The sequence below is a fragment of the Diplotaxodon limnothrissa genome, linkage group LG2, assembly GCF_057381915.1.
Source record: "Diplotaxodon limnothrissa isolate DT_005_m linkage group LG2, D_limnothrissa_male_GT1.1, whole genome shotgun sequence".
Taxonomy (NCBI): domain Eukaryota; kingdom Metazoa; phylum Chordata; class Actinopteri; order Cichliformes; family Cichlidae; genus Diplotaxodon; species Diplotaxodon limnothrissa.
Window position 1 is genome coordinate 26589442 of NC_140597.1, and position 11387 is coordinate 26600828.

Genomic DNA, 11387 nt, shown 5'->3' on the forward strand with positions numbered 1-11387 from the left:
CTTGCAGTCATTCCACATGGCATCCTCAAGTGTTGCTCTTGAAAAAGATTCATCAAGCGTCTCCAAATGTGCAACCTTGCCAGTGTTTGTCCTCTATTCTTAGATCACTCCCTGTAGTAGTGAGTAGGAACTCATTGTCACAGACTAAACTGGGAATTGTGTAACAGAGCTCTCTGTATGTAGTTCCCCATAAAAAAAGTTAAGGAATTCTATTTATAGCAGTCAGCAGTCAGTCATAAAAGTTATTATAATCTAACCTTAAAATCAGTGTATATTATTAATAGGCTGGTGTGCAATTGCCAGGCAGTTAAATTTCATTAAGCGTTTCTGTCACAGCAAACTTTGCAACCACCTTCTGTGGAAGTAGTGTTCTCACACATGTTGTCGACACTGCGCTTAATTTAAAAGCTGCCTTAGAATAATGAGTAGTAAGCTGCAGATCCACTGACATCAGATTGCTTTTTTATTGCAGAGTGTTTGGACATTACACATGTTACATTTTCCAGCATATTGGTAAGCGTAATGCGTCTTGAATCTCCCACTGCTCTGTGTATCCTATGTAAGTGTTTCCATGGCATAAGCAGACTTTCTGTTTACTTTTCATTGCTGCAATAAAAAGCAGGAACTGCAGCTTATCTTAGATCAAATCAACTAGATAAAGACTATTAAACGTCTGGTTGGGATATTGGATGTCTGAGGGTTATGCTGATTGTAGAATTCAAGTCAGCTTACTCATGAATATTGCCTTAGAGGGCCAGTTTTTATGGCAAAAAGGGGACTTTTCGCTGGACACTCCCCTAAAACCTTGGACGTGGATTTCTGCGTCTCTGATTGGTTGTAAAGCCCCGACCGACAACACCTGCTTAACTCCTTCATCCAAATTGACACCCGGGGCTCTTAGAAATATAGGCAGCATCACTTCCAGCTCGTGCATTCAGTCCAACAGCTGCCCCATAAGCCACCGAGCAGCAGCTCCGTCGATCCAAGGTGCACCCTCACCCACGCAGAGACACTCGCACTCGCCGAATCTTTGCAGTGGGGATAGAAGCTCATTGTCGGAGAAGCAATGTTTGTCAATCTGGCCGTGCTGCTGCTGCTGGTTTTGTCAGTACTGGAGCAAGTAGTGGGAACGGATAATATTGACATTTATGACACCCCCCCGGAGAAACCTGCGAGCCAGAAAGGACGCCTCTCGCTGCAGAACACAGGTAAGAAATGAGTGGCAATAGAGGTAAGAGTCGTGGGGTTTGACCGGACACGTGTTTCTCGTGGCTGCACAATTAAACCATGCAGGAGGCACGTTTAGTCGGTTTTGGCAAATCCGTTTAAAAAAATAATAATAATAAAATGTTTTATTTTTATTTATTTATTTTAACTTAAATCCCGACGTTTCACTCGAGAGACGTTTTTCGATACCTGCGAAAGACGATATTTTGTAAATACTCAGATAGAAATTCAGTATGTTAGTAAACTATTAATAGAACGGCGCAAGGTAATAGGCAACGTATACGGCAGCGCATCTAGGTGTGCGTGCGCGCTTGTTAATGTGTGCGCGCGTGCCACAGCTGATTATTTCAGTGGTTAGCTGCTTAAAAAAAAATACATGTAAATATGTATGTCTGCGCTGTGTAGGCTGTCTCCTGATATCAGTGCTGGGTGAGGTGTGCAGGTTAGTAGAGCGGTAATGAGTGCACTAGTGCGGTGCTTGGTCTGCGCTGAAGGCAAGCTGGAGTTAATTTACTGAACCAATCCTTTGAGGCAGTAGTGCTTATTAAATACCATTAAAAAAAGGGGGGAAGTATGCTTCACCCAATTAACACAAAGCCCCAATACCACCACCACCATCACCTTCTCGGACTGCTGCTCTTTCCCTGGAACTTGCACTTTATATTGAGTGATTTTTTACCCTCACAGACCCCAAGTCTTGGTCGAGACCGACCATGTGAACCTGTGTCAAAATATTAGAGCCTAGTTGTTATCTTTCCTCCACGCTGAAAAAAAAAATGGGGACAAACTCCAATGCAGGTCTCTCTCTCTCTCTGCAGAGACCCTGGTAACACCACTGTGTAATTCAATGCAAGCTGCGGCCAAGCTCGTACGATCCAAGCACATTCCCGTGATGCCAAAACAAGCACTGCTGACAGCGGCTCACTTTTCCTGCGCACTAAAGTTCAACTCAGTGCCTACAAAACCCCCGTAGCAGCCCCCGCCCCTCTCTCCTCCAAACACACACACACAGCCTCACCACCACCACTACCACGAAAAAAAGAGGCTCTTTGTTGACAAGCGGGATTTCTAATAAGTCACACTTAATCCTTTATTTGCTGTGGTCGAGACAGAGTCTCCTTTTCTTGCAAACAGGGCGCAACTCTGACTGTGAGACAAAAACTGTTCTCACGCCCATCAGTTACCAGCTCCAAAACTTATCACCTGTGTAATGATGTATTACTTAAGTTAACAGTTAACGGTTGTCAGAGCCAGACTGAACTGTAAATGCTCTGTTGCCTCACGAGGTAACTTGCCATCTGCCACATTAATCTAAAATTGATACGGGGTCCCACTGTGATTTGTGATGTGATTCTGCCCTTTTTTTTTTTGTTTTTTTGATACTTGTATCTGATGCCTGCAGTTAAAACAAAAGAAAGGGGGAAAGAGACAAGCCTTTGATGTAAATGTGAAAAGTTCTCTTTTTTGTGCTTGCATCACTGCTGTTGCATTTTCAGTATGCACTTGATTGGCTCTGCAAATATAAGAGTGCAAGACTTGTTGATGCACATTTAGGGGGGACACTGAAATGGCTGCTTGTGTTTCCTCCACAAGTAGTTAAGGCTGTATCTGCAATGCACCATCCTATCTCAATGCTAGGCAGTGCAGATGGATTGTGGTGCAGAATGACACAGTAATATCTGTCACCAAGTGTTCCTCTGCAGGAACCCCTCAGCTTGGGGAAATTAAGACTTCCTCTCATCCCTGCACACACCCTCCCCTGCATTCTTTCTCTCTCTATTAGAGAGAACGCACACGAACAGCATCTGTGGAAATAGTTATACGCCACATCAGCTTTATGATTTGTGCAGCAATCGGTACTGAAGTGGAGTTGTGCCTCCAAGCTGTATGGTCTTCGTTGCCAGCACGCTTGTAACGGTCTGTGTGCTTTCTATGCTGAGAGCAGATGATAAGGTCCCTCCTCTAACCTGTTCTCTGTTTCCAGCTGAGATTCAGCACTGCCTGGTGAGTGCAGGGGATGTCGGCTGCGGTGTGTTTGAGTGCTTTGAGAACAACTCCTGCGAGATACGAGGGCTACAGGAAATCTGCATGACGTTCCTGCACAACGCTGGCAAATTTGACTCTCAGGTACTAAACTAATCCGTCTGTTAGCAAAAAAGAAAATGGTAAAACAAGAGGCAGCTTTCCTTTTTATTAGTCCATTGCTTCTGAATCATCAATTTTCTTTTTAGAAGTGCGATCATACATGCCCTGAACTAATCATCTATTTCTTTTTCCCTTTCTTGACAAGTTCACATGCCTTTCAGCGGAGTGATGTGTGTACAGTTAGGACTAAGCGTCATGAGCCAGCTGGCTAGAAGCCCAGTGAGCTCCCTTTTCATACATAGCAGAGGTTGAAACCCTGCCAACCCAGGCTTGACTTGGGTGTTAATATGCCTATAGGGTCACATACTAGGAACTTACATTTCAGAAGATTTCAGTAGAAGAACAGCGGTATTTGACTACTGATTACAGAATTACATGTCCATTTTCCTTGTGAATAAAGTGTAGTTACCATTTATAGAACACAACCAAAAATACACTCCAAAACTACTAAAATAGATGTACGGTACCCACAAAATGCCAAAGCTATCTGTGTAAGTACTATACATGCAAGAGAGAAGGAACACCACATGAGCTTGCTCTATAGCTGATTTTCTAGGAACTTAAAGGGAACCCGTCTTTATGTGTACATAGGGGAAGTCCTTCATCAAGGATGCTTTGAAATGTATGGCGCATGGTCTGCGACACAAGTTCGGCTGCATCAGCAGAAAGTGTGTGTCCATTAAGGAGATGGTGTTCCAGCTCCAGAGAGAGTGCTACATCAAACACAACCTGTGCTCTGCCGCTAAGGAGAACGTGGCCGTCATGGTGGAGATGATCCATTTCCAAGATCTATTCCCCAAAGGGTAAGGGACTGATCTGGACCAGGTTTAGAGCGGTATTTTCTCTAAGCCGTCCCTTCTCTTTAATCCCAGATCTTTTTTGAAAAAAAATTACGATTTTGTGGATATTTTTATTTGTTCTTCTGTTGATTGTAAAGATGCATCTCAGTGAAGTCTATCCATTTGCTAGACGCTTATTGTACTTCCAAACCTAATGTGCCTCTCTCTGCTCAGTCCATATGTAGAGCTGGTGAATATTCTCCTGAGTTGTGGAGAGGAAGTGAAGGAGGCGCTGTCACGCAGCGTCCGACTACAGTGTGAGCAGAACTGGGGGGCCCTCTGCGACAGCTTGAGCCTCTGCACCTCAATGGCCCCGTCTCCTGCCAGCACCCCAGTCGAAAACCGCCGCCACCTCATGCCTTCACAGCCTGAACCGGAGCACCCTCGCCTGCCGCGGCAAGGTGAAAAGGAGAAAGCTGGTAAGGCAGGCTTCAGCTCTCACCCACGTAACCGCAGCCAGGGACCCCGCCGTCATAGTCCGGAAGCTGGAGTGGTGGCTGAGGAGGAAGACCCCAAGGCCACCGACATCCGGAGGTGAAAGCTCAGGAAATGGACTTTTGACCTCCTACACCATTTAAAAGCCACACTTGCAGACTTGTGTACACCTTCACACAACTACAAACACACACATATTCGCACACCTTTCAACACACACACACAAATTCCCATAGACTGAGCTGAAGGAAACAAGCCCCGAATTTTCCTATCCTTATTCCGCCCTTTCTAGTCATTCCAGCAGTCCCACATGGTAAATGTGCAGGGTAATCATGGTGTAGCTCATGCCAGACTGTAGGCCACATTATCATTATTATTATTATCATTATTATTTTAAAAATGAATAACAATTGTTGACTATTTCAGCTGTTAGGACTATTTTGGCTCTAATATAGCATTTTCTCAAATCATACTCACTGTAAGATTTGATTATATTTGTATTATTTATTTTATTCTTTATGCAAAGTTGAAATATCAATATGTACATAGAATATCTATATTTATATGAACATGTATAAATATAGTTACAATATGCAATACTGATGACATAGTATATGGTGTGCTGTCTGTCATTCTCTTCACAGTATTGCACCCATCACACAAAGGTCTGTAGATATGTAACATACACTATTTGCTGTTTTCAAAGTGGATATGTATTATAACTATAGATACTTGATGATTAATACAAATTGTACAGGATTTAAGTCCAGTTCTGGCACATATGAATTGTAGTGCATGACGGCCATTAAATATGTGCATTCTTCAAAGTGTAAGTCCACTCAGAAGAGAATGAAAATGTAATGCTACGAATATGAGCAGTTAGTTCACACTTGTATGTATCGATAAGTCTCTCGCAAAGCTAGAAATAAGAGCGCAGAGACGCTTCGTCGATGTCACCCTGGCACCGCTCTCTGGGCAACAGTCAATGGGAATCTGTATGCTTCACGAGTATTAGATATATTCTATTCACGTGTCTTACTTTAAATGCAAGTATCACACCACTCTCATTCATTGTTAATAGAGCTCTGGAAACTGTGTGTCAGAGACATTGCAGATCGGTGTCAGTGTGTTTGGTTTCAGTAGCCGTCACTCATGTTCACAAACAGCAGCTGAAATGTCAAATGTGTGACTGTCAGCTATCAGCGGCAAAGAGGATGTTCGATTTCAAATGCCCCCCCCCCCCAAAAAAAAAAAAAAAAATCATAAACATCAGCGTGCCTAAAGTCATTAATGTCCACCGTGACCGCTTCTCTGTGATTTTAATTGAATCGATTATACTGTGTCATGAGGGAGGTTTTAATGTTAAAGCTATTTTGCGAAGGTGTTGAGCCACAAAGTCTTGGATTTTGCATTGTCGGTTTGTGTTTGACCAGTGCAGCTTGAGAAATAAGACCACATTAGCTCAGTAGTCACCCTCTAGCCAGAGACCGTTTCCTTTAAGCAGCCTGGATTTCCTTTCGACGACGGCACCAAAAAGGCCTGCATCCTCACTGAATCAGGTCGAGCCATGCTGCCCTTCCTCGGTGTCCCAGTGGGTAGGAAAGAGGCTTGACAGAAACCCTCCAGATCTCCTGGCCCATATAAATTAGTCCTTATTCATCTCTGGTCCCATACCTAGGTCAGACATGAAGGCCTGTTATTCTACCCGTTAGAAACACAGCGAGGACCCAGGAACTGGGTTAAGTCCACACACGGGGGCTCTGGCGCTGTTATTCTAAATGTTATATTTACAGAGGCCACCAGAGAATTCCTCTGGGTCACAGCCAAGAGCCAGCAAAACAGAGAGGCAGAGACGAGTGGAGCAAGGAGTGAGACGAGCCCAATTTCTTTCTTTCTTTCTTTCTTTCTTTCTTTCTTTCTTTCTTTCTTTCTTTCTTACTTAAATGTGATGATTCACTCTGTCTTTCCTTCTCTGAGGACTCTTCTTTTCCTCCTTTAGGGCACAGACATGCAGATTTTTGACCATTTCAGGCCAGTCACATGCTTCAGTTGTGGAAGTGCAGTTTATGAACACATTTCACCACATGCTGAGGAGTGCTTTGTGCAAAAATAAAAATAAGACATGTTCAGATTTTGTGGCTCAGTTAAAGCTTTTTCACAGTTTTTTCTCCTTTTACTACATACTAAAGATAAAGATTTATTCTCCCACTCATTTAGACACGATCTTAAGTGCAACTTTGAGGCTTTTTTTAATCATTAGTATTATTATTACTATTATCATTATTATTATTTTTTTGTGGAAGTTGGGATTCCTGTGACATCCCAGCATAAGACATAAGCTAATCCTATGAGAATGTACTGTATGTTTGTAACGTGACAATCTGTTAAGCGCTCTGTCATTAGGTTTGATATGGCTTTTTGTAATACTATAGTGGCTTGAATGGCTTTTTTTGCCCTGTATGTGTTCAGAGGAAAATAAAACTAACCAGGTTTCCTGTATTCTTAGTGCTCCATAACTACATCACAGGTTTTCCTCTGTTAAGCACAAAGTCTCTGCTTTCACTGCTTCAAACTACAGGACATCATCTAGAGACTTGTAACTTACTTGGGTGATGTTGAGTTTATAACCCTTGAAGTATCTTTGGACTCTTTAAGTCAGATGAACATTGTTCATTAAAATATTTTTGTCTGCATTTTGTGTTCTTCAAGGCAATTTTCTTTCTTTTTTATCAATGTTAAAGTTGCATAAAACTGCAAACAGACACCAGAGGCAAACCATTTACTCAGCTCTAAGTAAGTTAGCAGAGAAGGCCTTGACGTCTCAGGTGTACCCACAGGTTAAAAGACACCCTATTCTCATTTGACTTGCTGCCTCCTTTCTGACAGTGAAATACGGACTGTGTTTAAAGTTTCAAGGACTGGAAATATCCTCTCTTTTGAAAGGGCCCAAACATTTACGTCAGCAGCTCTGGATTGTATGCAATGCCGGGGCTGGGTTTAGGGTGTCAGTTTTTATGAGAAGGCCCAACAGTGTACATTGCCTCACCAAACATTTAGACGGTGCTCTGATTTGAAAGGTAGACTTTCACCTTTTATTCAGGTGCTCAAAATCATTCTAAAGTCACTTGTAGGTCATACACAAAGGTGGTAGTCACACAAATCCTGTATTCTATTTTTCCATTTGTCTTACTGTGTGGCAGGGGAGAAAGGCAGCAGCATGTCTGTGATACTATATAATTTGGCTTAATTCAGATATGGACACTCTGCAGTTCTGTGTGATTCGGCTTTGCACACTGTGCACTGCTGCATTTCTCAGTTGGTAGTGATAGGGATTAACCACTGGGTGGCGACATCTCTGCTTATTGACACAAAACTAACTGGAGGAAGCAGGTGATTGATTATTAAAAGTTGAGATTCTGAAAGGAAACTACAAATTGTTTTATAGATGAAAGAAATAAAGACAAAATATTTCCAGGTTTACATTTTACTTTGACATCGGCAGCATACAGAGAAGTCGTCATAAGGCCAGGATTAGAGTCTAAATGTCAAAAATGTGAATACAGCTTTAACCTCTTCATTAGCTTTAAGTTAATTTCTGACTTAAAACATGGATTTAAACCATCGTGAGTTTGTGTATGTCTGATACCAACCTCATTGATGTATCTTGTTTTTGCACTTTATTTATTTTTTATTCAAATAGGTATGTGTCTTTCGTTTTTTAACATAGGTTTCATTGCAAATCATAAAATGTCCCTTCTTTAGAAAGAAGAGTCACCTTCAGATCATTGCATGTTATATGTTAAACTTCTCCATATGTTCATATGTAGTTCATACCACACCCAAGAGGTAAGATGCTGGGCCACAGTGTGTTTCAAGAACAGGTCTAATGCACTGTGGTATTAATTCTGCCAGACTTCTATTTTTCCAGTTTTTTATTTTTCCATTTTCTTAACTGCTTATCCAAGATGTGGACAGTTTCCACACTTTGTTTTTTGCCAGTGATAATATTGATGGTAGAGCATGCTGACTAATGTGTCAGTCCATAATTGTGACTCCAAAGGCCATTGCGCCATTTTCTTCATACTTATCAAACTATATGTTGAAACCTCTTATCATTCAGATTAAAAGAAAATGATTCCAGAAGCGATAACTCCCGTAATGACAGAAATGTTTCATCATAGTATAAAGACTGTCATTCAAAAGATTTCTTTTAACTGATTTGCAGTGAGGATTTCTTCAAAGGCAGGGGAGGGAAATTCCTTTTCCCAAGGAGCCACATGGAAAACTTGGACTGTTGTGGAGGGTCACACCACTAAGCTTATAAATAATTTATATTGAGCATTTCAGCTTATTGGTGCGGCCCTCCAAAACAGATCCAGTTTCTCATGTGACCCCTTGGGAAGAGTAATTGCCCATCCCTGTTCTAAGGGGACAAGTGGACCCAAATCAAGTTAGTAGGGATCAAGGGGGTTTGTGTTTTTTCTTTCATTTGTCACATATCACAGTGAACATATTCCCTACTTTTGATTTTATATTTATGTGGCGTATAAAACATTTCTGCTAGCATTAACTGTACGGTGTGGCGTCAAACAGGATTAGAGAGCATGAGAGAGATTATGCGGTGCCACGCTAAGCTTTTTACAACCATGCTTTGAGTCAGAGATGGATGACCTCCTGGACAAACAATGGGCTGCTGACTGGACCAGAAATCTCCCAGCTTTCATGGTTGGTATGGCAACTGAGCTCTGTCAATATTGAAGCGACAGTCATATCTCAGACAAGACTGAACAGAAGCAAGAGAGGATGTGCCTCCGAGCTGCGAAACCTGAGAAAGCTGGTTCCAGGCGCTTTGTGAACGTCTGCCCCGTGTGCTCCAATGTGAACTAATGAATAAATGACTGGGTGCCCAAGTTTCATGGATGAATCATTTAAGAACCATCTGGGGTTAAAGTGTGCACACCACCTCCTTCTACTGTTGGGTTTAAAAAGACAGATGTCCTGTATGTGTGTGCTACAGCTGTCAAACACACCAATCTATTTTCTGAGCTGCATGAAACACATGAAACCTCTGCAGCAAGGCCTATTCTCATTTGGAAATATTCAATACACTTTCAATTCGATGCAATTCACTTTACCTAAATTTAATTCAGGTCAGTTTTTTTATATAACAGTAATTCAGAACAACAGTTATCTTGAGGCAGTTAGAAATTGTGGTCGCTGGCCTTAACTTTGAAGAAAATACATGCTTTACTAATAAACATTCGGCAGGCTGGTCGGGCCAGGACAGAAATGAGCCAGAAATACCTGAAAAAGTCCCATGGAAAGAAAGGATAGAGAGGACAAAGACCAACAAGAGAGGACACAAAGATAACTGCATGTAATAGTAATGTGGAAATAGCATATGAGGCCTGAGTTATACCAGCATACCTAAGGGATCATCCAGGGTCATCTGAGCCGACCTAAACTATAATGTTTACCAAATAACACAGCTCTAAGCCTAATCGGAGGTGCCTCATAGCTGAAGGCTCCACCTCTTCTTATACTGTCAATACAGAGCATGTTGCTCTCCAGACAGAAAAAATGATACCATTTATATTGCTTGAACTCTTGATGGGCACAATGGCGTAGCAGATGGTTGCACAAAATGTGCAGCATACATTAAAACACACAAATAATATAACATTAATATAATACTGAACTAGTAACACTCGGATCAGCTGCCTGTTATTTTTCACAAGACTCCAAAAGCTCAACACACAATGCAGTGTTGTTAAACCAACCCAACAGGCCCTGCAGGACATGGTTGGGAAGAAGTGATGTGTGTCACTACTGTTAGCACTTACAAATGAAGGGTGGGTCTGCCTTGGGGGTTTAGGAACACTGTAAAGGCAAACATTAACTTGTAATCTGGTTGGAAAGGAAGTGAAATGGAGTAGTTACGTCTGCTTGTTTGGATACTATTATAAAAACCATTAAGGTTGTGAATGTAAGCACACGTGTTCTTAAAAAAACAAGCCCTGTTTTTCTTAAGTAGGTTTAGCCTAAACAAAAGTAATTTTACTACCACAAGTGTAATGTATACGCTGTGCAAACAAGTGCACTCCTTTTGAACAAGACAAGCTTTCATCTCTTGTTGAATGGCCATTTACATTGTTAATGAATCAGCTTCTCCAGAGGGAAATTAAACACCTATGTAAACTTTTGGTTTGCAGGAGGATAATGGGTGTAGAAGATGACATTCTTGTGTAAAAATGTGATCTAGTAAGTGAAGGTATGATATGATGGCATGATCAGAAGACAACTGGCCAAAGTGAAATGAATGAACCTCTCAAGCTCGATTACATTCTGAAAATAGCAGCAGCTTATTTTAACGAGATTGCTATGCGGGACTATGCTGTGGATAGGGATTGTAGCAGATCAATAAAATCTCCCTACTATCTATCTATTGCTACCAAAGTACGCTGCTTTTCAGGGCCAATATAATACTACAAACATTTGCTTAGCCAAATAATCTCATCTGCATTTGAAAAAGGTGGTTGCAAATACTGGCTTTTTACTCTAAAAGCCTAAAAGTGACTGAAATTATTAATATGTTTTTTTAACTCTTCCATTGTGGTTTAGACAGAAAAAAATATACAGATAATTTTCCTTATATAAAATACTTTTCCCTACAATTTCAAGACATCCTTATTTGGGACTAGAGCGTCTTGGGTGTATCTGCCATTCATCGAGAAGGCGTAT

The 11387-nt window shown here is 41.5% G+C and overlaps 1 protein-coding gene across 1 annotated transcript; it reads left to right on the forward strand.

Annotated features, from left to right (window-relative positions):
• Nucleotides 1–919: 919 nt before the first annotated feature.
• stc2a (stanniocalcin 2a) lies at nucleotides 920–5003 on the forward strand. The gene is made up of 4 exons (XM_085369284.1): nucleotides 920–1208; nucleotides 3212–3354; nucleotides 3964–4175; nucleotides 4386–5003. Exons 1-4 carry the CDS (start codon nucleotides 1067–1069, stop codon nucleotides 4747–4749), a joined length of 861 nt encoding a protein of 286 aa, XP_085225410.1. The 5' UTR covers nucleotides 920–1066; the 3' UTR covers nucleotides 4750–5003.
• The last annotated feature ends 6384 nt before the right edge of the window (nucleotides 5004–11387 follow it).